This window comes from Hippocampus bargibanti, linkage group LG18 (genome assembly GCF_051943395.1).
Source record: "Hippocampus bargibanti isolate YZ-2025 linkage group LG18, ASM5194339v1, whole genome shotgun sequence".
Classification (NCBI taxonomy): Eukaryota; Metazoa; Chordata; class Actinopteri; order Syngnathiformes; family Syngnathidae; genus Hippocampus; species Hippocampus bargibanti.
In genome coordinates, this window is record NC_142751.1 from 13,370,381 (window position 1) to 13,396,154 (window position 25,774).

General features: G+C 43.8%; 1 protein-coding gene across 2 annotated transcripts in view; it reads left to right on the forward strand.

The window, feature by feature from the left end:
• LOC148884740 (uncharacterized) overlaps positions 1-25,774 on the forward strand; it is a 32,719-nt gene that overhangs the window by 2,105 nt on the left and 4,840 nt on the right. Inside the window, exons 2-3 of one of the 2 annotated variants that reach the window (XM_089019813.1) lie at positions 6,465-9,935; positions 11,754-11,828. In XM_089019813.1, coding sequence (XP_088875939.1) covers positions 7,120-9,935; positions 11,754-11,828 — 2,891 coding nt within the window. In that variant the 5' untranslated portion in view covers positions 6,465-7,119. The remainder of the gene's footprint in view (positions 1-6,464; positions 9,936-11,753; positions 11,829-25,774) is intronic. The other variant, XM_089019814.1, reaches the window with a different exon arrangement.

A 25,774-nucleotide genomic window follows, 5' to 3' on the forward strand; every position in this document is an offset into this window, starting at 1 on the left:
TGTAAAAATGCCAGGGAGGCAAGATAAACAACCCGATGCGAGTTGAAGTGCTCCAAAGGCATCGGGACCTCTTGAGCCAAAATTGCCGCCGTGCCTTCCAGATATCCATTCTTTCCAGGAATCCAAATTCAAATGCTATTTGAACTCCCTGTCAGCAAAACAATGACGTGCAAACCACCTAATGATTTTTATCTGCTATTACGTAGGAACGAAAAGTTGAGTTTGCAAACATTTTGCCTGCGCCGACGCGCCGCAGAAACGCGCCGTCATTAGCATTCACCCGGAGTGCTCCAATTATCACTCTCCTTACGTTTCTGTTTTTCCTCTCCACGAAAAGCCCGAGGGAAACATTTGGCTTTTTTCAGCAGCTAAATGTTCCGCTATGTTCCCATTGAGTTTGGCTAACTATGCTAGGACGCACTACCAGATCGCCCGAAGCCACACCTCCTTATCAGTTAACCAATCAGGTATTGAGTAGAGCAAGATACAGCGTTCATTGGAGAGATTTCTGAGTTAGCTGGTGGCAAAGACTTATCTTGTATAAAAGTAGAGCTTTGTCGCCATCTTATTGTAAATTGATTCCAAGGAACTTTGCGTAATGTCAGAGATGTTCGATCGGACACTGTGGACAAAGACGCGTACCCAGAAAGATTGTCTTTTACTGCCGGCAGGAGACTCAGCCATTCATGACAGACGTCTGAAAATCTGCAGCCCTCTGACAAGCTATTTATTGAGAGTATATGCAAATTAAAGTGATACATTAGTAAAACAGTTTTCTTGATTAGAATAGCACACCTCTTGAGTTCTAAGCACAAACAGCTGTAAGCAATAAAACATTGTCTTTTCCATGAACTGATAAATTTGGAACCTGGCTAATGAGCTCTTCCTGTGAAGGAGTTTCAAGTCGTAAATTATTCCTGTGATAAAGGAGTTTCCCAAGTCCTAAATTGGATTGGATTGGATATGCCTTTATTAGTCTCACAAGGCCAGATCTCCTAGATGAAGATAACAGTTTAACAAGATGTGTCTGTTGACCTCAGATTGACCCCGGGTTGTCTGTGCTTCAATTGTGTATTCGAGTCACACATGTTGACTAAGCATATAACAGCATGAAACTTTTAAATATGATAACTTCTTATTCCCCATCACATTGCCAAAGAACTTCACATCTCACGATTTCTGGACTTGATTTAGTGACGTCAGCAAGAAAACAGCACAAGACTTGCATGCATAGGTTCTTTATCTACTGCAAAGTGTGACAAACACAGCCAACTGAGAGCTTTGGTTAGAATCAGAATCAGAAAATATTTAATAATCGTTCCATAATGGGGAAATTTGCAGCCCACAGCAGCAATTTGAAAGGGGATCGGGGGCCGGGGGAAGGAGTGGGGGTGAAAGGATTAAAAAAACAAGATATTCTAAGAATAGTAAAAATATTAGAAGACTGAGATGTATACTGTAAATGTGCAAAAATGATTCATAAAAACTGTATATAGTGCAAGTATCAAAGAAAAGATGTATTGACATATGTAGCTGTATTAAGGGGCTGTGGAACCAATTAAAGGCACTTCCAGTCATTTCAATGGAGAAAGATGATTTGAGATAAGAACATCTTCGGTTGCAAGTGTGATCTTGAACGCCTCTTTGCTTTTTTTGCCTTTCAACATCCTCGCCGGTTGCAGCGTGTCAAATAAAAACAGGCCCAACCTCCCTCCCACGAGGCTTCCCGATGCTGAGCGGACAAAATAACAATCTGCAAAGCACACCTCCAACGATGCAAAAGGCTCGGTGTGCGTCACGCTTGTAAATTCGTGCGACGGCGGCGTGTTCGCCAGGCCCAATCGCGGATCATATAGCTTTTTTTTCCTTAGTTCCTCTCCAGTTCCTCCTTAAACGCCCTGACACGCTGATGCTCCTGATTTACCACTCCAATGAATCCGAAGCCGTGACATTTCCTCTTTGTGCCTCTCCCCCCCATCTTGGTTGCCTTTTTTTTTGTTTTTTTTTACCGCCTCCTCCATCACACTTGGTCGGATATTTGTCGCTTGGTCTCGCAACGTCACTAAATATAACCGAGCGTGTCTACCTCCTCTCCTTCAACCTCCTCCGCTAGTTGCCGTCTCTCTTCCGAATCTTAGCGCTGTGTGACAAATCAAGAGAAAATGCACCTTTTAACCACAAAGGTGTTACTAGTTTTATCTATAATGTTGGTTGTCACATTAAGCGGTCCAAAAAAATAATTGGCGATGAATCATTTGGGTGAACACAATAGATGTCATATTTTTTTCCAGATATTTATAATAATCATCATCATCATAATACTACACACATAAACACACACAGTAAGTAAAAAGTGTGTGTGTATCCGAGTGAAATGAAAATACACACCAAAAATGATTTTGGGTGAATTTGTGAGGACCTCTCTGAAACTTTAACAGATGCATTTAGAATGAAAAACTTGTGAGGACCGGCCAAAAAGTCCTTACTTCAAAAATGTCCTCACTATGTATGGTATAAAACACAGGTGTCAAAGTCAAGGCCCGCGGGCCAAATCCGGCCCGCCACATCATTTTTTTCGGCCCGCGAAAGCAAATCAAACTTGTTAAATTCCATGATGATTGCTAAAATTTGAGCCAAAATTTCATATTTTTGGATGTCAACCACAATAAAAGTCATTATTCTTGACTTCAGATTTGAAAACGAGTTATTCATTAATTTGCTGTGTGCTCTATATGTAATATTTGAAGGGATATAAACATTCTAATGGGTTCCCCAAATTCATAACGGCCCTCGAGCGGAAACCATAACTACGATGTGGCCCGCGGCAAAAAATGACTTTGACACCCCTGGTATAAAATGTTAGTGGTCCTCACAAGACTAACCAAACAAACACATTTCATGATGAAAGATGAAAGAAGAGACTCAAAGGTTTCTAACGCTGTATTGAATGTTTATGTAGTCCTAAAACTCAACATTTGCGCTTATGACTGAAATGTATTAATATTATAATTATTATTCTGAGTGTCCTGGAATTCAAGTGACAATGACAAAAACCCTGGCACAGGAGTTGCCACATTTTTGCACACGTCTGGCAGTGAATGAGTTAAAGCCCCCCCCCCCACCCCCCGTTTGGAAGGAAAAAAAAAGACATCTTTTTTTGGAAGGATCGTCACAAATCCTGGAAAACGTGTCCCAATCCCCAAATCGGCGTCACTGTAAATGCACAAGATGAGTCTTAAAGTGAGATGAGACGCGACCTGATATCATCGAAAGCGGGAACGCTGACAGAAAAGCCTCCTGCGAAACGGTTAGCAGCAGGCGAGCAGGCTGTGGTGAGGCTTAAATAATAACCTGGGAGAGTTATGAGCCCAACTGTGGCATTATGCGCTCGCACACCTTCTTCCTCTTGCCCGGTGATTTATCTCCAGTCTGCCAATAAACCTCAACATGAAAATGTCACATGTAGGGAAAGGCCGGCCTCGGCCGCGGGAGCCAATCGGGGTACACATGTATTAAATTGTCAGCGTACATTTTTGGATCTAAGGGAGGGGTGTTTGGCGAGATGGCGAGGGAGAAAGTGGAAGCGGGAAGGTTCTAATGGTGGCGGTGATACAAGAGTGATACAAGTGGCGTGGCTGATAAGATGGAAAGAAGATAGAAGGGAGACGATGAGAATGACACCGTGCTGGGAATGAGTAAGGGGAACGGTCATGCGAATGGCGGGATGGAGCCTCCCAGGCAAATCTGTCAGGGTGAAGGTTGCAACAGATTTTTTTACAAGAAAGACTTGCGAGATATGGGATATTCATGAAAGAAAAAAAAAAAAATCAGAAGGACGGCAACATGGTCCAAGCCACGAAAGATTAAAGTCGAGAAACTCAAGGTCAGGAGACTGTCTATTAAAGCAGCGGCCAAGGATAAGTGGCTTTACCAGGCTCCCCGGACAGGAAGGGAGTATTTTTATTTATGTTTTTTTTTTTTTTTTTTTACAAGGAGACCTTGGTTATTGATGGGAGTTTCGTCCCTACAGTGGTAACAAACCCAAATTTATGCACAAGTAGGAATTTACGCGTATGTAATCGGAAAGCTATTCATGGAGCAGGGGGATCAAGAATAGAAATGACTAGATGGTAAACTATGAACGCTAAACGCTAAAGCTAAATAGAATTTCCAACTCATCTTACGTTACAATCACACAAACTAACTCACTAACCAACCAACCAACCAGTTAATAGTTTGCTAACTAGCTCACTGGTTAATTTGTTAACTAACTGACTAGCAGACTATCGACCTGGCTAACCAGCTAACTAGCTAGCTGCCCAACTAGCTAGCTAGCTAACTAACTACCCAACTACCGAGCTATCTGGCTAATTAACTAACTAAATAACTAAAAAATGGCCAATTATAAATATATAATACAGTAAAGTCTCGTTCGATATCGGATATATCGATAGTCCCGGTTATATCGATACTATTTCTATGCACGCACGGAGAAAATTACAGGCAAACAGGGTCGGATATATCGATAGTCCCGGTTATATCGATATTTTTTCGGACTCCCTTGAATATCGATATAACGAGACTTTACTGTATATAAAAATATAGCCAATATAAATAGAAAACCAACCAACCAAATAATTTACTCACCAACAAACTAGTTAATTGGTTGGCCAAATAGCTATTAAATAGCTAGCCAGGGAGCTAGATAGCAAATAGATACATGTGTTCATTTTAGCCGTCTCCTTTCCAACTTTCAAGGGTAATCGAGCTCGAAAAATAGCTATATAGCTATTAGATAGCTAGCTATATAGCTATTAGATAGCTAGACAGGCAGCTAGACAGCAAATAGATACATTTGTTCATTTCTGCTGTCTCCTTTCCGACTTTCAAGGGTAATCGAGCTCGAAAAATAGCTATACAGCTATTAGATAGCTAGCTATATAGCTATTAGATAGCTAGACAGGCAGCTAGACAGCAAATAGATACATTTGTTCATTTCTGCCGTTTCCTTTCCGACTTTCAACGGTAATCAAGTGTTGCTATTCTAAGACGATACGACTGCTCCCGACAATAAAACTCCTGTTGTTGCGCCGAAGCAGCTTGACCTTGCTAAATATGCAACTCCTCGTATACTTTTACCCTTGTACCTGGAGGATGATTTAGTAGACCAGGTGAATCATCATAAGCGGCTCATCGGCGATAAGAACATAAAATAAACAGGAATCACCGTCATTCATCCCTAAATCCATTAGCGTATACGAGCGTGCGCTGTTGCTATTTGGCTTCGGGGCTACGTCTTTAATCATTGTTAATCCCAATAAGTGTGCTTTTGCGCGGATGTGACAAAGATGCTCCCCCTCGCGAGCTGCAGAGAGAAAGAGAGAGGCGTAAATAAAAGTGTCAGGCCCCCGGGTGTCCCTTCCTCGCTCGCTCTAGAAATGACCTGGAAGCTGGGAAGGCGTCACTAATTACGCCGACTGAAGACTATTGGGGCAGGGAGGCTGAGAATCGGAGTTAGTTAGCAGTGGTTATCGGACAGCAGAGGTGTCAGAAGTACTCATAAGCAGTACGCTGATACATCGGTTTACGAACCCATTGGCTGACGAACTTTTCGTTTTACGAACGTGAAATTTATGAAAATGTCACGTTCGTCCCTTTTATGGGGACCTGGGAACGGATTATTCTCATTTTAATGGTTTCCTATGGGAAATTAACATTTGGAATACATACTTTTGCCTTACACACACTTTCTGGGAACCAATTAAGTTCGCAAGCCAAGGTATCACTGTACTCCAGTAAAGTACACATACCTAACTAATACCTAGTCAAATATTGGTCACATCCACCAAATGTCACCAGGATGGAGGTAACATTAAAGTGTCGCATAGACAATGGCCGCGGCAGGACGCAGTGTCGAATCGAGAGTGACGAGCGCACGGCCTAGCGTGGCGGACGGACTGTCACACGGCGAACAGATGAATCAGAGAGGGTGTCAGCACGGCGCATCATCAAGACGCCCGGAAGCACCGCCGCCGACTCCCAAACATGGCGGAAAGGAAAAATGGCGTACGACACACGCATGTGAGGGATATGACAAGAGTCACAACACGTTGCATTGAGTCACATCAGTGCTGCCACGGTGACATCGGTACACATACATAAACAGTTGTCGCCTGGAGTGTGCGTGAATGGACCTTAATTAATGGACCGCTATTGTGTTAGTCAAGTCTTTTCTTTTGCCACCTCCACCCTGCCATTACATCGGCTGATTGATCTGTTCTTCCTCCATTCTGCGTTGACCCGGCTTCTCATGCATTTTTAAAATAGCGCCCTACCTTATCGCTTCTTCATTATGCTGAGGAAGAAACGTGCTGTGTTTCAATGGAATCGCAATAATATGGGAACAATTACAGTCTCTCACACCTCTCTCTGTCTGTCTCTCTCTCTCTCTGTATATTTAATAGGAGTTTCTACTGTATTGAGCCACAAGGAAACGACTCTGTGAAAGAAGGGCCAAAAGAAGAAAAGAACTTTGAAAGGGAGTGCAATAAAACCAAGAAAGTGAGAGCCACAAAAGCCTGAATGACGTAGGGTTGTGATGGAGAGCCAAACGGGTCCGGTCTATAACTTGGCCGTCCTTCCTTCTGATAGCCCGGAGGACAACACAATTGGAGAGGTCGAACTGCCAATGTGATGGACACAAAACTGAAGGACATGTTGCATCCCCCATGCTCATTCGCTTGGAATCGTTTTCGCAGATGAATGGGGAGCGAGAACAAAAGAAGATTTATACTGTGTGCATTTATTTTTGTACAGGTCAAAGATAAAGGACTTTACTCTCTTTCTTTTGAACTTTCATCATCTTGACCCGTGAATATGACTTTTCCTTGGGTGAAAGACAAGGGATAACTTGTGCGGAGCCCAAAAAAATCCAGACAGTGGTTATTTTTTTCGGCCAGTCAACAAAAACTCCAGATCACTTGCTGAATTAATGCTGATAACGCAAATGGGAATTCAATTTCCTTGGTGATGCACTGATACCCACAGCCGGGTATTTTGTGTCAGATCCGACTGCCCGCAGAGTTGTTGGATGTTGGGGGAAAGCGAGTGGACAAAGCAATGGTGAGCAAAGAGCCCAACCTTTTGCTGACGGCCCAAACCAACGGCAAAAGTGCCCTGGTAGAAAAAAACGGGACAATGACTGTGCGTTCTGTGCTTCTCAATCGCGATTCACCGGATATTGAGAGTCGCCTGAGGCGACGTCGCAACCGCACCCACCAGGTCCGCTTTAAAGACCTGGAGGATGGCAGCAGCAGTAGCGGCAACAGTGGCACGGGTGAGAACAGCAGCCATCAGAGGCCGGCGGCAGTTTGCGACAGTCCTCATCCTCTGCGGAAACACAGCAGCAGGTCTCCCAAAGTTCCATGGGGGGATCGGGATGGACCAGGAAGCGGCAGTCTACCTGGTCAGACCTCTGTGGTAGGGGCAGTGCGTGGTGACATGGCTAGTACAATCGAAGTTGTGGCCGCTTTCTTGGCCAGGGCCCCTCCCCATCCACTGACGCCAGGGCCCACACGTCGATGCTGGGCACCGCCACAGACTAATTCCTTGACGTTGCCAATGACCCGCAAGCCAAGCACCAGCACAGCCATCCAGACCTCGCCATGCTTAAAAAAGTCTCTCTCCGCCACACACACCCGTAGTCACAGCTTGGGAGATTCTTTGGGGATAGATGGAGATGATGAACACGATTCCCAGGATGAGTACCTTTCACACAACCACGTGGCGCTCCTTGGGTCCAATGATCTGAATTGTCTTGAAGGGCCTGGGGATCGAACTGCGATTGAACGGAGGTCAAAATCCTCTAAGGTGGACATGAAATCAACGGTCGCTGTCACAAAAAACTCCAGGCATAGTTGTCCTCCATCAGTCCTGCACAACACCGAGCCATTCCATTGTACTACCCCATCCTGCCGAGATGTCCCCAAGCGGCAGGGCAGTGTCACCCCCTCGCTGGTCAGGAGGAGAAAGCGTCTAAATAGGACTACAAGCGATCCTGGAAAAGAAGTGCACTATTGCACCACTCCGACTCAGACTGATAGCTCTCATTCAACTCTGCCAGCTTCAAACAGCAGACGTGGCGTTTCACAGGTTCAAAATGAGTGCACGTCTGCCCGTTTGAAATATTGTACTACACAAAGTCAAACGGAAGACAAAGAACAGTCTGAAGTCCAGATTCAAAACAAACATTCCAATTCGACCCTTGCTTTAAATATTGCTCAGCGCACCACCCAGATACAAACAGACTCTCTCTTAAATTTGCCTCCAGGCCATCAACCATCCCGGACTCAAACCTCTAGCGCCAGTCCTTCTCCGCCTCCACCACAATCGACAAATTCCGATCACGTTCAATTTGAGAGTCATATGCCTCCAAATGGAATACAGGACCCTCCCCCCTCGCGAATAACTACTGTGCCTTACACGACATCTCCATCCCCCACAAGGGTACCAACACAGAGCCCTGATGAATGCAATGAGCCATCTAGCGTCTCGTCAACCGAACCTGCTAGTGTACCCCCAACTCCTTCAGCACCTCTGCCCATTTCTTGCACTGTGATCCCGCAACCCATCACATACGACACTCACGTTACACCGTCGCCACTTGCCAATGCATCATTAGTCCAATCTGATCCATTGGCAGCAAGACCAGAATGCTCTCCTGCAAACTGCACCTCCCCCATCCCAAACATGACATCCCCAAGTCCGCTCACCTGTCTGACCCCTTCTCCTGCACAGAACCCTGAAGGGGCTCCACGTAACCCCATAAACCAAACCAGTGCTGAACGACAGTCACCAAATTCATATATGGCGACAAATCAAACACCGTGTACAATCGTGACCCAAGCTGCTTTGTCTTGCACCCCCATCTCTTATTACACTACAACCCATTCAACAGGCCTTTTCCACAATCCTACTAGCCCTACGCGTAGCACTCTTATCCAAACTGTAGCTCACTGTAACATTCCATGTCAAGCTTTACAGGCCGCCTCTACGGCTAGCATAGGCATTGTACCCTACTCCTCCTCAGTCCCCAAACTAACAACAAGCACTTCGCCGCTGCCATTGGGCAATCTTCCAAACGTGCACCATTGTGCGACACCGACAAAAGCCGTCCCTCTGTACTCGTTTCGAGCCGCACCGCCATACACGCCTCCCTCTCAGGCGTCCTTGAATGCTCAGGATAAGAAAGGCATTCGACTCCCGCCTCCTGCGCCGCCGCCACCCCCCTACACACCACGTAAAAAAGGAAATGACCCGCCGGAGGCTGCAGTCCGAGCACCTGTGCTCAAGACAGAGAGCAAGGCTAACGAGAAGGATAAAGATGAGGAGAAAGGAGGTGCAAAACGCACAGGCACCCCAAAAGACTGTGAGCGAACCAGCTCTCCTAAGCACAGGGCTAAAACTCCACCCGTTTCTGTGGCAAAGGCAGAAAAGCCGTCCACTCCCGCCAAGTCCTGTTTTAAGGCCAGCTGTCTGAGCTCAGCCCAGGCTCAGCTTGGGGTACTACATAAAATGCTTTGTGCGGGATCTAACACTCCCAACAGCCAACACGTTCTCCCTCCAAACCAACAGGGATGTTCTGGGGCCAAGGGTTGTGTCATTTCCGGGGAGAAGGCCCTGACTCCCACCCAAGCTGACACGCTGAGACAAGTCCAAGAGATCCTGGGCGGTTTAATGTCCGGGGCCAGGTGTAAATTAGACCCGGCTCGAGTTACGGAGAAGCTCTTGGGTCCCAATGGGCCCTTGCATGACATTCGCAACCTGCAGACCCATCTCCACAGTTTGGAGGGAGTTTTGGAGACGAGCCAGAATACGATCAAGATCCTATTGGATGTCATTCAAGATTTGGAGAAGAAGGAGGCTGAGCGAGACGGGTGAGAAAAATTACACCATCCTTGTTAACACCATACTTTAAAGTAAACACGAGTGTGGCGAATTTTACATAATCTATTTCAACATAGGGAGAGATTATTGACATCTATTTAACTGACTTAACCTCCATGCTAGGCCAGAATAAATTAAGACATATTTTCACAGAGGCGTGAATTTATGATCCAGGAATGTTGTCTGTAATCCTCCAGAGAGATAAGAGCGTAAATTTGACAATAATGTTGACGATTCACTGGAGGTTAAATCAAGGGTTAGTCTGGGTTTAAGCATTGAAGCTTGAGGTCAAATGGGAGCTTAGCCATATTTCAACGTGCAAATATATGACCAGACGCTTCGGGCTAATAGAGCTGTAAACCCAAGCTAGGTGGGGGCCTCTCCGGGAACTGGGTGTTGGATGAGGAAGCCATCTGGTCGTCTGCTGCCTGACGCGAAGAAGACTCGGTAGGAATATATAAGTGATGAAGGACTGCTCGTGTGCAAAGTCAAAGCCAGCGTGACGCCAGAGTACCTGCCGTTTTAGTCCGTGACAGCTAATATCACATGCTCAAGGAGACAGACACTCTAATGTGAAAATCTACTTTTGACTCTGCGGTGAACAAACACATACCGGGATGTTGAAATCGCTATGGCAATTGCTTGTTTTTGTCCTTGAAGGATTTGCATTCTCCAAGCAGACCAGGAGAAGCTTATCCGTCCTTCCATCTCTGGACTTGATTGCAATGGTCTTCTGACTGGACTGCAGCTCGGGTTTTTACCACTAGTGCAGAGATCAGAAGACCTTCATTCAGTCTTAAAGGACAACTGACACAATTTTTTGTTTCCTACCTGACATCAGAAAAACGTTTTATAGCCTCTAAAATACCCAAAACATGCAGGCTGATATTTTTAGTCAAATGCAAAACACAAATAAAAATGAGTTAAAGTGTCCCAAAACTACTTCAAAATGACCCTGGAAATGGAGAGTCACAGAAGGTCCCGCCCCCTTGTTCGTGACATCACGCCAGGACGTCTTGCCTTGCTCTCGAATCAAAACAATGGCTTCAGCCCCCGAAGGCAAACGATGAGGAGAAAGGAGGAGCAGATTGAGCGTCAAGACGAGGAACATGAAATATCGCCTGGCAGGAGGCACTGAGGGTTGGGGCGGAGGGAGCATCTGGAGTTATTTTGACAAGGTCTCATATCAGTCATGCCACAGAAAGAATTCATGACGCATCAGTCAAAATGTCAGCCTTTTGAGGGACATTGCCGTGAGGGGTCTGGGGTGGGGAATCTGCGTCTCCATCTCACGTTGGCGGTTTGGGATGTCGTTAAAACTCTCATTTTTGTTTAATAAATCGACTACTAAGCTTCTTAGTTATCTCTGACGCCTTATCGCCGCAACACGATGAGAGATATGGACGGTGTCTGAAGCGTGAGGCGCATCATTGCTAACACGGTGCGGACATGGATGGTTTCGCTTGGTGTAATGCACGCAGTCTTGACTTTTACCTCATAAGCATTATTTTATGCCTGGAGTGATGTCGTGACTCATGAGTTCCATAACAGTTGGATGAGGAAGGGAAAGAGATTTGGTTGGACTGAGTAGTGCTCATTAAAAAAGGATCAGGGGATTGATATTTTTTTGGGGGGTGCGTTAGCTCACACATACGCACGTAGGCATTCATTCGCACACTCAGACACTCTCACTTAAACACACACTCAAACCCACGGACACAAGTTTGAATTTCTCACATACATATGAGTGCATAGATACACAAAAGACCTTTTGCCGCGTGATATGTCATCTCAATGCTTTTCCACAGAAGACATTCATACCGAACCGGTCAAGACATTGAGAACTGCGGGACCTGCAGGGACTGCGCGTGCATTATCTACAGGTATGGGAAATCATATGTGCTGTCTAGAGATGTATCTAAGATGATTTATTCTTGCTCTCTAAATAGACTCGGATATTTTTAGATCAGATTCAGGCCTCCTGCAAATGTGAATAAAAATCTAAAATTTATGGAATATCTGTTTTTGGGGGATCTGGAACGGATTAATGGCATTACAATTCATTTTTGGGAGGGAACATGTATTTGGTTCTGGAAGCAGGTTGTTTCATGCAATTATATGGGATATGTACGACTTGAAATAGACAAGAAACAGTCAGCCCCTGCCAAAACAAAATAAAATTGGACACGGATTCAGTTGAAATTCCATACTTGGACCTGCAGTGTAATAATCAACCTCTGTGTGGTTATTTGCTGCGTCCCTCTTATTACATGTTCAGGCAACGAGAGCACATTGCGTGTCTCGGCGCGCGGTTATTGTGCATTGCGCTGTCATTGCGCATCACATCACGTTTGGGGAATTTGGTCGTATGGCTTCATTGCCGCGGTGGGCGCAGAGTCGCTTCCCCGCGTCACAGTGCGCTTGAGTATCTGGGGTGAAACCTGCAACGCACTGTGTGGAATTCTGGACTAATCAAAAGAAAATTTGAGTGTGATCTGCGGCTGCTTTGCCACATCCTGCACAGAATGTCTTAAATTGTTGCAGGATACAGCAAAATGTCGAAACCAGTGGTTCTTAAAGTGGGTTCGATCAAACCCAAGGGGTTTGGTGATTCGGTCTAAAGGTTTCGGTGGATCCTCCGCTGCAGAGGTCCAAGGTTTGGTGAATTAGAATATGACTGGTGGGGTTCGGTGCCTCAAACAAGATTAAGAACCACTGGTCTAAATTCTCAAAAATATTCTGAAGCAAAAAAAAAACAGAGTCAGGAAAATTGTTCATAGATCCTCTGCAGTAGTCCCTAAACACTGATTTAGGGTTTGACTTCAACATCTCAGAGCAGAAAACATGCCAGACTAACAGTGTCAGATCTCTTTGGCAACCAAAACATAATGAACAGCTCCGATTTGGTCATCCATCCTCTTAAGTGAGAGTCTGAGGGAAGGTGGCAGGTACACAAGATGGACTGATGGTCTTGCGCAATTAGATTTAGAGGCGCGCTCATCACCTCATTATCCAGGGCGGCTTAAAATAAATGGATCCCATGACTATGCAAGATCATTGATCATTAGTTGGATTGGCCAATAAATGTAATCATACCTCAAATCAACCGACTACATGATCACGACATTGTTCGCGATCTACGCGGTGATTTGTTTGTGGCCTCAAGCTATGTCAACCTAGTTCAGTGCTAACCACACAAGGCTCGTATCTCAAATTTTTGCCCACAAGTCAAAGTACAGACGCTGTCCACCTTATGAATGAGATACATTCGGAGCGGTCGTTCATAAGGTGAATTGGTTCGTGAGTTGCTTCAGTGCTATATTTTGTATGGAATGTATGTTTAAGTCAAACACTGAAAGGGGAAGTATCAAACACAGACATTCTAACAGTTGTGAATAAATTCACACCTAATGTAGTACTACGACATATATAGTATCCATGGGTCTTCAGTAAGCCATTACTGAAGCTGTTGGCACGTCATTACTGAATGACGTGCCCGCAGCCATTACTTTTTGCTATGCATCGCGTCCTCCTTGAGCGTCAACTGGGAAGAGGGATTTCTTCTGTCCGAACGTACATGCAAAAATGTTCGTATGTACCGTTATTCATAACTTCAATGTTCGTAAGTTGGGGAGCGTCTGTAAAAGGCATCATCCGAATGACGATTTGCGATAGATTGCCAATGCCATGTTTAACGTTATTGACATTAATGTCCTGTTTCATATTTGTAACAGTCAATACAGCCATACTCCAATATGTAGATATATATTGTCCACTATAATAATAATAATAATAGTAGTAATAGTAACAAAGTTAAAAAAAAAAAAAAACGAAATAACAAATAATATGACAACACAAAGACTCAAAGAGACATTCATTCTTCAAGACTTTCTGTATCCTCGTTGTGACATGAAGCAGTTCGAGATGAAAGAGGAAAGGATCAAAGCATCCTTTTCAGCAGTGGATCAGGGACATCATGGTGGAATGTGCACATCTACTAAATATAAATATACTAAATACACTCCAACTTTCCAAATTGGACACTCAGGGTGAGGTTAAAAGAATGAATTTAGTGGAAAGAGCTCTGGAATTGAAAGTAAATTGACATTCATCCCAGCAGATAAAACCAATAGAGAGCAGGAGCATCACTTTTTAGAAAGTGATCATACACACACGCGGATTGAAATGATTTGGAGGCATTTTTTGCGCTTCCTTAATCAGACATTAGTCATCATGGACGCACCGCACGTTCACGGATCAGATGAGACGATGGCGTCGGGTCGTCTCATCCGTCAAGCCTCCTGTTAATGCATGATGGGGGGAATTGTCCGATTGGCCAAGATGATGATGGGGGATGAAGAAAAGCGGAGTGGTAGCGGGCGGGGAGGTTTGGTGGTGTGTGATGGAGAAGCTGTATCATCTGACAGGACAGATTCCATCAATTCAAAAAAAAAAATGAGGGGGGAGGAGAAGAAGAGCATTCCATCAGTGGAGATGAAACACTCCCATCGGGGGAGGGAAAAAGAGTTCGGAGGGACCGCGAGTGATTTTGTGAGTTGCCTTTACCTCAGTTTGACCCAGTTGGAACATCAAATGCAACACAATTTTTTTGGAGGGGGAAGCTCCTGAAAAACATCAATCCTTTCGCTATCTATGCGTGTGGCTTTGTTCTCTCAACTTCTTTCCAAGACAGAATGTATGTGATACCTCGGTTTACGAACTCCTTGGCTTACGAACTTTTCGGTTTACGAACGTTACATTTATGAAAATTTTACCTTGGCATACGAACTATTTTTCGGGATACACACGGTGCTGCCACAATGAGTGATGTGTCGTTCGTGAACGAGCCCGTTCTTCTGATAAGAAAATGGCAGCCGTCTTGTTTTGGTCCTCTATTCCCCGCCCCCAGCCGGTTAAAGCCACGTGATTGGTCAAGACCGCAGCAGTGAGGGGAGGTGGTTTAAATATTAAATAGACAGGCAGACGACAGAGAGTGAGTGACAAAATGGATAGAAAACAGTGAAATTTGGACTTGTTTCAACTTTGATAGTTCAAAGGCAGAGTGTAGACTGCAAGGTTAAAATATCCCATCAATCAGGCTCCACAAATAACCCGCACAAGCCATCTGTACACTTGATGCAAAAATCTATCAACCCAGCTAAACAGAACACAATTGATGAGGAATAAGGTAAAATTATCGCAGAGAAAGCACATCCAAGTGAAGTGCAGTCCTCATCAAGTTTTTAATGCTGATGAAACCGGCCACTTCATTCTATCAACGACCATCACAAAGGTAAATAAAATGACTATTATACAGTACAGCTTACTTCTTTAATTCTAATACCCTAACACATGTATTATACATAAAATATGGTATATTTTGTGTAGTTTAAAGGCTTAAAAAATTAGAAAGTGACCTAAGAATGGATTATTCTCATTTTAATGGTTTCCTATGGGAAATACATTTTTGGGATACACACTTTTCGCCTGACACACTGTCTGGGAACCAATTAAGTTTGTAAGCCAGGGTATCACTGTAAGCGGGTTTTGAGATGGGATTTGAAGGTGGTAAGAGTATTGATGTTAGGAATGTTAGGAGGAAGTGAGTTCCAGAGTTTGGGGACAGAGCAGCTGAAAGCTCTGTCCCCCATTGTCGATGCCATTTTGCATGCAAATGCAACTGGCAACAGAACATTACATTTCGAACACTTTGCATCGGGGAAGGAATCCCCCCCGCTACGTAATTGTTCAGGCTTGGAAAGAAAGAAAAAAAAAAAAGTGTTGGATTACGGCGAGTAGAATGCACGACACGTCTATCGGGCAACCGCGTCGCATTAATCGAATATTAATATGTAGAATCCGATCGTGTGACCATGCAGGAGAGTTAATTAGCAAAGACCCCCACGCACCCCATCCGGTGTCATCATTCTTGTTGCTAATGGTCCAACGTGAGAGTAAAGTGGAGCCTAACAAGGAGCTGTTGTGCTTAATCCCTGTGGAGTGCAAGATCATCTAATCAGATCTGCGCTGTACTGCTTTATCTCTGCTCCTCCTCACTCGGTTGCTCCATCAAGCATTTGGCTAGGGGTGGGGGTGCGTGGGGGGGGGGGGGTCCCGCAAGCGAGCCTCTTGTACGTCGATTGATGACTCTCAGGACCCCGACGTTTGCGGCCAAAGTATAAGTCCAGCCGATGTTGGACTTTTTCAAAGGCAAACATATACGTATATACAGTAAAGTCTCGTTATATCGATATTCAAGGGAGTCCGAAAAAATATCGATATAACCGGGACTATCGATATATCAGACCCTGTTTGCATGTAATTTTCTCAGTGCGTGCATAAAAATAGTATCGATATAACCGGGACTATCGATATATCAGATATCGATATAACGAGACTTTACTGTATATACAGTGTGACCTCAACTTACAATCTTTTCATCTTACAAACGTCAAATTTATGAAAATTAAACCTTACAATAAGCACTATTTTCATAATACACACCCACCACGGCTGGCGGAGTGATCTTCGGCGGAAGCACACGACCGAACAGCACCAACAGTCCTTATGGAAGGTGACTCTCCTTCCATAAGCCATCAACGACCATCAAAAAGGTAAATAAAACTTTATTTTACAGCGCAGTTTATTTCTTTAATTATAGTCCTCATGCAATTCCCTTTGACCTTCGACCTCCAACGCCATTCCATCAAGCCATAAATGACCATCACAAATGTAAATAAAGTGACTTTATGATACAATGCAGTGTATTTGTTTCATTGCAACACAAAAGCACATTTATTATACATAGAATAAGGTATGTTGTGTGTAGTAAGGGTTATTTAGTTGAAAAGTATATTTTATGGAACCACGGGAACGGATTATTCCCATTTTAATGGTTTCCTATGGGAATTTTTTTTTTTTGAGATACACACTTTTCGCCTTACACACTCTGAACTGGCCTTTTTTTTTTTTTGACTCGCGCGAAAATCGACGGTGAGTGATGCCGATGAACATTTTGTGACAGCGCCTACGGTAGCGACTCATCTCGCCGCCACTTCTACCGCACATGAATCAGCGCTTCCTGACGCACATCCGCACTGACACGACATTGCTTCTTCACACGCTGCCCCTTCGATTGCCGCCGACCAGAAAAGTGAGTTTGAGAAAGCGCGGATGAGAAATTGGGTTAACTCCCGAGAGCTCAACTTTTTTTTTTTTCCTTCTCTGCACGAAGTCTTCTATTCACCGTACCGTCTTCCCAGATAACATTCGGGCGCCGTTAAACCTTACTTACATCGGCTTCCGGGCTTTAAAAAGTAATCATCAAGTGTGGAGGGATGACACCTGGGTAAGAAGGTGGACGGATGGATTTGCGGACAAATTGCTTCATCGATACATCAATAAGCAAAAGCCGTAGCGGAAGGATGATTGACAGCGGGGCAATTGACGGGATTTTCAAAATTACAGACAAGCAGAGTGATGGACAGCAGGCGGACGGAGGGCTGAAGAGGGCGATCGTCAGGTTGATTGCGCCTCTTTGCTCCCGAGTGCTCTGCCCCTTCTTCCATCTCCATTCATCCACTTCCCAAAGTGGCTCAGGGAGGCGTTTCGGGCATCAAATGCACTCCATGTTGTTACAAGAACAGGCCCGGAGCCGCTGACAGCTAACTCATTGTCTGAGATTCAACTAGGGGGGAAAACGGCGCATTTCACATATCGCAAAAGAGTGAAGCCGATAGATAGCTTTTGGTTTCGCATCATTCACACACAAAGTGCGCTTTTGACTTCTTGCGCCTTCGATATACAGTGATACCTTGGCTTACCAACTTAATTGTTTCCCAGACAGACTGTGTAAGGCGAAAAGTGTGTTTCCCAAAAATTAATTTCCCATGGGAAGCAATTAAAATGAGAATAATCCATTCCCAGGTCCCCATAAAACATAATTTTCTAATTTTCTAAGCCTTAAAAATACACAAAATAGCCCTTATTTTATGTATAATAAATGTGCTATGGTATTATAATTAAAGAAATAAACTGTTCTGTATAATAAAGTCGTTTTATTCATCTTTCTGATGGTCGTTGATAAGCCATGGATTGGAGTGGCCGGGTTCAATAGCATTAAACACTTGATGAGGAACGTAGCATTCTTCTTTCACCATCTTGAGGAATGATCCCTGTGATAATTTTACCTAGTTCCTCATCAATTATTGTTCTGTTTACCTGGGTTGATAGCTTTTTGCATCAAGTGTACAGATGGCTTGTGCGGGTTATTTGTGGAGCTTGATTGATGGGAATTTAACCTTGCAGTCCACACTCTGCCTTTGAACTATCAAAGTTGAAACGAGTCCAAATTTCACCGTTTTCTATCCATTTTGTCACTTTCTCTCTGTCGTCTGCCTGTCACTTTAATGTTTAAACCACATCCCCTCACTGCTTTGTTCTTGACCAATCACATGGCTTTAACCAAAGAATGGGGGCGGGGAATAGAACACAAAAAATGTCGGCTGCTCTTTTCTTTTTTGGAGAATGGCTTCACTCTCTATCTGTCTGTAACCCCATTCCCCCACTGTGGCATTTTTCAATCACGTGGCTTTAACCGACGACTTTGGGCAGGGAATAGTGGACTAAAACAAATGTCTGCCATTTTCTTGTTAGGAGAACAGGCGTGTTCGCGAACTCATTGTGGCAGCTCCGCGTGTATCCCGAAAAATAGTTCATATGCCAAGGTAAAACTTTCATAAATGTAACGTTCATAAACCGAAAAGTTCCTAAGCCAAGAGGTTCGTAAACCGAGGTATCACTGTAAGTCTATTTCACACCCAACCGGTGCTGTCGGGGTGGGACGAGGGGGGGTTGGCGAGGAGAGAAGATCCAAAGCCCCATCTGCTGGAACGGGAGCAGCATGTGAGGAAGAAGGCAGCTACCCGCGGTTTACCGCCTTCCATCAAAGCCAGAAGGAAATGGGAACACGAAGCGAGCTTTATTCAGGGGGAAACCCACACCTGTGCTATAAATAACGCCATGCAAATGAGCGGGAGGCCGTCCAAAAGGAAAACGCGCACGACAGTTGACGGCGCGTTTAGACAAGCACAAGCAAATTACAAGATGAAGCCATCCCCGTGTTCACGGTCACCGGGATATTTCGGAAGCACAATCCCGCCTCGGGCCGTTCATTAAACATTGACAATCCTCTGACATTACCATAACCGCCAGTGAAAAGAGCCCACTTCCCGGGAGATAAGATGAATTCCCAAGAAAGTAGCAAGGTTAAAAGGGAGGAGGAGACGGGGGAAGGTGTTTCTGTATTTGAAGAGGCGACGAAGCGAAGCCAATAGAACTGAGATGAATTTTAAGAGGCATCTCTTTCGGGGGACCGAGCCGAGTCGCTCTCTTTCCGACGAATGACATCCCTATTTGAATATTATGCAAATCTCGGGGACGTCCAATGCGAACATGGGGCATCGGTGTAAAAAGTTGGGGTTGATAAATCAATCTGCTGGTTTTCTGCAGTGTCATTGTGGGACGCGATTTTTTTTTTCAGTTATTTATATTTATTTATTTCAATTACTATTATTATTTTTTATGTTGAATTTTATTTTTTTTTTTCATTTTTTTTTTAATTTTTACCTTTTCAAATGTTTATTTTTTAATTTTTTTGTCATTTTTAAAGTTTTAATATTTTTTTGTTTTCAAATTTTCAAATCTTCAAATGTTCAAATTTTCAAATTTTGACATTTTTAATGAATCATTGTGTGTCGCAGGCAATTACGATAACACGCATAAAGAAGGTGTAAGTTGACACAAATTCCCAGCAGACAACTCAGCCCATTTCCAACGTAGCTTGTGTGCCATCTTGTGCATTTTCTGGGCGCTACATTGGAGTCCAGACGGCTCGAATTGATACGGAAGGACTTCTTTAATCGATGGCAAACATTTATGCTTTCCTCTTCAGAACTATTTGAATCACATTCATAATTATATGAGTAACAAGAAAGCATCTTCTCCGAATATGAACTCTCTGAAGCCATTGTTTTGATTCTGGAGCAAGGCAGTTTGTGAAGGAGTGTCCTGGCGTGATGTCACGAACAAGGGGGCGGGGCTTTCTGAATTTGTCCAGTTCCGAGCTCATTTTGTGGCAGTTTTGGGGCACTTTAACTCATTTTTATTGGTGTTTTGCATTTGACTAAAAATATCAGCCTGCGTGTTTTGGGTATTTTAGATGCTATAAAACGTTTTTCTGATGTCAGTTAGGAAACAAAAAAATGGTGTCGGTTGTCCTTTAAGTTGAGCATTCCGTGGGCAACCCACTTTTCCACGAACAAGGTTAAATCCCCGGAGCCGATACGGGGGCAATCTTTGGGATTTGTTTCGCTCTTTCAAACACGCCGTCTGTCTATAATCGGACGGGACATTGATCATCCGACAACCACGCATGGTCTCCTCTGACCGATAACACACGGAGGCGGGCGAGTGAAGACGAGATAAATAGGAAGGGATAGAAAGCCAACACCTACAAGCTGCTTCACTTTCAGTATAAATGAATGTGAGAGACGTATTTTCACTCTCTGAAGAAAGATTATTCAGACTCTTGACTTTGACCTTTCACTAACGACTCTGTCAGAGTTTCCAGGACCTGCCGCTTTGTGTTTGCGTGTGCGCGCGTGCGCTGCAACACGGATGAGGCGGATAATGGAGAAGTGGCGTGTGTGCGAGCTACGTGTAAAAGGGCAGGCCAGGCAGTTCTTCTGCAGTAATCCATCTTCACTTCAGGGCTTGAGCCACCGAGCAACAGGCGCCTCGCGGGGGGACGAGGATATGCACCGAAGGCGTCGGCCTGGTTCTGAACTGCGAGGGTGAAATCAACCAGAAGCTGTCGGGGGGATTTGGGAGGGCCGAGGGAGGGGGAGGGTACGTTGAACAACCGCAAAGTGGGCACGAAAAACATATGAGTTAAAGGACAACCAACACCATTTTATTGTTTCCTAACTGACATCAGAAAAACGTTTTATAGCATCTAAAATACCCAAAACACGCAGGATGATATTTTTAGTCAAATACTAAACACCAATAAAAATGAGTTAAAGCACAGGTGACAAAGTCAAGGCCCGCGGGCCAAATCCAGACCGCCACATTTTTTTGGGCCCGCGAAAGCAAATCAAACTTGTTAAATTCCATGATGATTGCTAAAATCTGAGCCAAAATTTGATATTTTTGGATGTCAACCACAATAAAAGTCATTATTCTTGACTTCAGATTTGAAAACGAGTTATTCATTAATTTGCTGTGTGCTCTATATGTAATATTTGAAGGGATTTAAACATTGTAATGGGTTCCCCAAATTCATAACGGCCCTTGAGAGGAAACCATAACTACAATGTGGCCCGCGGCAAAAAATGACTTTGACACCCCTGGTATAAAATGTTAGTGGTCCTCACAAGACTAACCAAACAAACACACAAACACACGCAGACACATTTCAGATGAAAGAAGAGACTCTAAGGTTTCTAACGCTGTATTGAATGTTTATGTAGTCCTAAAACTCAACATTTGCGCTTATAAATGAAATGTATTAATATTATAATTATTATTCTGAGTGTCCTGGAAAAAATGACTGAGTTAAAGTGTCCCAAAACTGCCACAAAATGAGCTTGCAACTGGGCAGATTCAGGAAGTCCCGCCCCCTTGTTGGTGACGTCACTATTGGTCACACACTGCCTTGCTCCAGAATCAAAACAATGACTTCAGAGAGTTCAAATTGGGAGAAGATGCTTTCTTGTTACTCATCCAGTTATGAATAAGATTCAAATAGTTCTGAAGAGGAAAGCATAAATGTTTGCAATCTATTAAAGGAGTCCTTCCTTATCAATTCGAGCCGTCTTGACTCCAATGTAGCGCCCAGAAAATGCACAAGATGGCGCACAACCTCCGTTAGAAATGTGCTGATTTGTCCGCTGGGTATTTGTGTAAACTTACACCTTCTTTATGCGTATTACCGCAATTGGCTGTGTTCCTGACGTGACGTCACTTAGGGCATCGTCATCAACTCGAAAACAAGCCATCATGAATATTCAGCGCGAGTCTTAAAACGTAAAATATAGCTATATGCCGGGGAATCTTTCTAAAATGCGCTCAGTAGAAGTCATTTAAAGTTATTTTACAAATTATGGACGCGCACACTAGTGTGCCGCGGCACAGTGGTGGAAAATCACTGGTCTAGATATCGTCATTGTGTGGTGGAATCAACAGTAGCTCAATCGCGGCAACGTATATTCATTTATTGGATGCATTTTTAACATGTAACAATGTCAGCAAGACAAAAGTGATTCATTTTACCACGAAATCACATCGATCAAACTGCGACGGGCACGTAGCTCCGGTTGGGGGTGGCTCTTTGCCTTATATGTGCCTTTGCGGGACCCCAGTGAGCAATGTAGTAAACTCTACACTTTCATCAACCATTAAATCCTTTTTGTCGACGGGGACTGGAAATAAAACATTGACCCCGGTGTTGAAGCATACTTGAAAAAAAATCGCTGCTGCCGGGCAAACGACGATAAATTCAATCTATCAATCTATTATTAAGGTTACAATAATCCATTCACAAAATGGTGCGGCCGTCACGTCCGGTGTTTGTTTGATGTGACAGATGTACTGCCGGCCGTGAAAACATGAGCGGCCAAAAGGTACGAGGGGATGGGGGGGGTTGTTTTGTCGTAATCACAGAGCTCCCAACTGGTTGCAACGCCGGGAGCCAGATGGTGCCCATCACCGTGAGGAGGTAGGAGAGGGGGCTCGGGGGAGACGAGGCGGGGGGGCACTGCCTCATGTGGATGATGTGTCATATAAATACTAATCACGCTTGAAAACCGCCCACGGGCTAAACGAGATCCCACTCACGCCTGATGCTCGCCAGTGGTGGGAGATATATACAAATATAGTGATACCTCGGCTTACGAACGCTTTAGCTAACGAACTTTTCGCCTTACGAACGTTAAATTCCAGAGAATATAATCTTGGCATACAAACTATTTTTCGGGAAACACACGGAGCGCCACAATGAGTGATGTGTCGCTTGCCGGTTCTTGGAGCTTCTGTAATGGCAGCCGGATTTTTCCCCCTCTATTCCCCGCCACCAGTCTTCGGTTAAAGCCGTACGTGATTGGTCAAGATCCGTGGTAAACACACACACACACACACACAAAAGGGAGACGATAGAGCTTGAAACCAAAAAACAAAAGTGAAATGGTGAGAAAATGGATAGAAAACAGTTAAATTTGGACCTGTTTCAATTTTATTGATACTTCAAAGGCAGCGTGTAGACTGCAAGGTTAAAATATCCCATCAATCAGGCTCCACAAATAACCCGCACAAGCCATCTGTACAATTTGAAGAGAACATACAAGCAAGTGAACCAGCTATTAAGGAAGTTTCTAGTGTGTCTTCCTGCCTCTGTTGCAATATCACAACTTCTAAGATTTACAAAACAGAGTTCCTTGAGACACTTTATGCAAAAAGCTATCCATTTCATCAAGCCATCAACGACAATCACAAAGGTAATTAAAACGACTATATTATACAGTACAGTTTATTTCTTTAATTACAATACCATAGCACATTTATTATATATATAAAATAAGGTATATTTTATGTAGTTTTAAGGCTTAGAAAGTAGAAAATTATGCTTCATGGGGACCTGGGAACGGATTATTCTCATTTTAATGGTTTCCTATGGGAAATTAATGTTTGGAATACACATTTTTCACCTTACACTTTCTGGGAACCGATTAAGTTCGTAAGCCAAGGTATCACTGTAGTCCTAAAACTCAATATTCTGCGGGTCCTGAAATTTCAGTAAAAATGATAAAAACCCTGGCACTGGTGTGGATACATTTTTGCACACCGTCTGGCAGGGAAGGAGTTAACAACCTCGATCTCTGCCGGGCGATCTTTGCCGCCACTGGTTCCCGCGTGGCACAATTCACTAAACGAGTCGCCCCGAGCATTTGTCGACAGATGCCTGGTGCGTCAGCTGAGACGCTTCCCAAAGTAAACCAAAGTGGTGAGCGCGAATTTGAGGGTGGGAACAAATCCCCCCCAACCCCATCCATCTGCTGGTGTCGTGTATTGGAGTTTACCTCATTTAGACACTTCGCACCGTATGCACCCCCCCCTCGCAAATAGAGTCCGTCGAGTAATCGAGGACCGGACCACAATGGCGTGTTTTCATCTACAACTCTCGACTGTTTATTTCCTTACATTTCCTCGGCAATCAATCATTCTTTTCGCAAAGCTATTTGAAGCGGCGCCTGATCTTTAACCAGCATCGTTTTTCATCCGCTGTCTGTAAACAACTTTTTTTTGTCCGTCTTATTTATACATCGACATGTCAATGTGTCTGCGCTCGCTCTGGAAAAACATAACAGAAAGGGCTGCGGAGTTGCTAATAAGGTCACGGAAGGGAGATATAAATAAATCTTGAAGTATCATCCAAAATAAACGATAAATGTCCCTGATAGAGAATAAAAAGAGAAGAAGTTAACATATTTAAAAGTTTCATGCCGCCCACAATGGAAGCATAAAAGATCTGGGGTTAATCTGAGGTGAACAGACACAGCCTGTTAAACTGTCCTGTCGACTCGGTAAACTCCTTCACAGGAAGAGCTCATTAGCCAGGTTACAAATCTATCAGTTCGTGAAAAGGACATCCAATTAAAATGTCTATTTTCTGTTGTTTTATAGTTGTTGGTGCTTGGGATGTCCAGGGGCGAGGTATTCAAATCAAGATGACTATGTTTTACTAATGTATCACTTAAATTTGCATATATTCACAATAAATACCTGTTTAAATTGGCTAGCTAGCTAGCTTTCTATCTATTTGATTTACTTCCGGTTTGAGTGAACGCTGGCGCGTGTGGCTACCGCTGCTCACCCGCAGAAAAACTGATCCTGTGACTGTAAAGTGACCTTGAGAGTTTTGAAAGGCGCTTAGAAATGAAATGTATTATTATTATTAAAATTGCATTTTCTGTGTAGCTCTTTCTCTTGTTTCTATTTATAATTGTATTTCATTTATTGTATTCTATTTGTGATTGTATTTTATTTATTATAGTACCTATGCTTGTCTGTGACTGTAAAGTGTCCTTGAGAGCTTTGAAAGGCGCTTAAAATGAAATGTATTATTATTATTACAAATAGCTTGGCAGAGGGCTGCAGGAGTTGGGTGTCGGTCATGAATGCCTACGTACCCTACCGGCAGTAAAATACTTCCTTTGTTCACAGTGTCCGACCAAATATCTCTGACAGGCACTTTATACTAGATACTCTAGTATTAGAATGGGTACTGATAGTCAAGAACTGCCAGCATGTCAGTTCTTCAAATGTATGGAGCAAAAATTCATACATTGAATAAACCATAGAGAAAATAAAGGCGTTTGCGATCTACCACTGACGAAACTATGATGAAAAGACAATGAGAGGGACAAAAATTCTTTTTTTAGATCACCCTGATAGAAAATGTGGACCTTTGGACAGCCACCAAATATTCTCAACAATAACGCATCGCTTTCTCAAATCATGATACATACAATCCGACTGCATTTGGCACCGTGCGATTAGCTGGATGATTAAAAGATGAATTCCACTCCTACCTTGACTGGATGATGCGTTCCCGAGGGATTATTTATACACGTGGAGAGGCCTTCTCTTGTTCAGTCGCCTCGTCGTCTTCTTTCAGCCTCGTCGTTATTGTGCGTTGCGTGTTCTTGTTCTTCAACTTTCGCTTCATTTCAATTTTCTCCAATCCTCCGGGGGATTTGATCAGTGGCTCGAT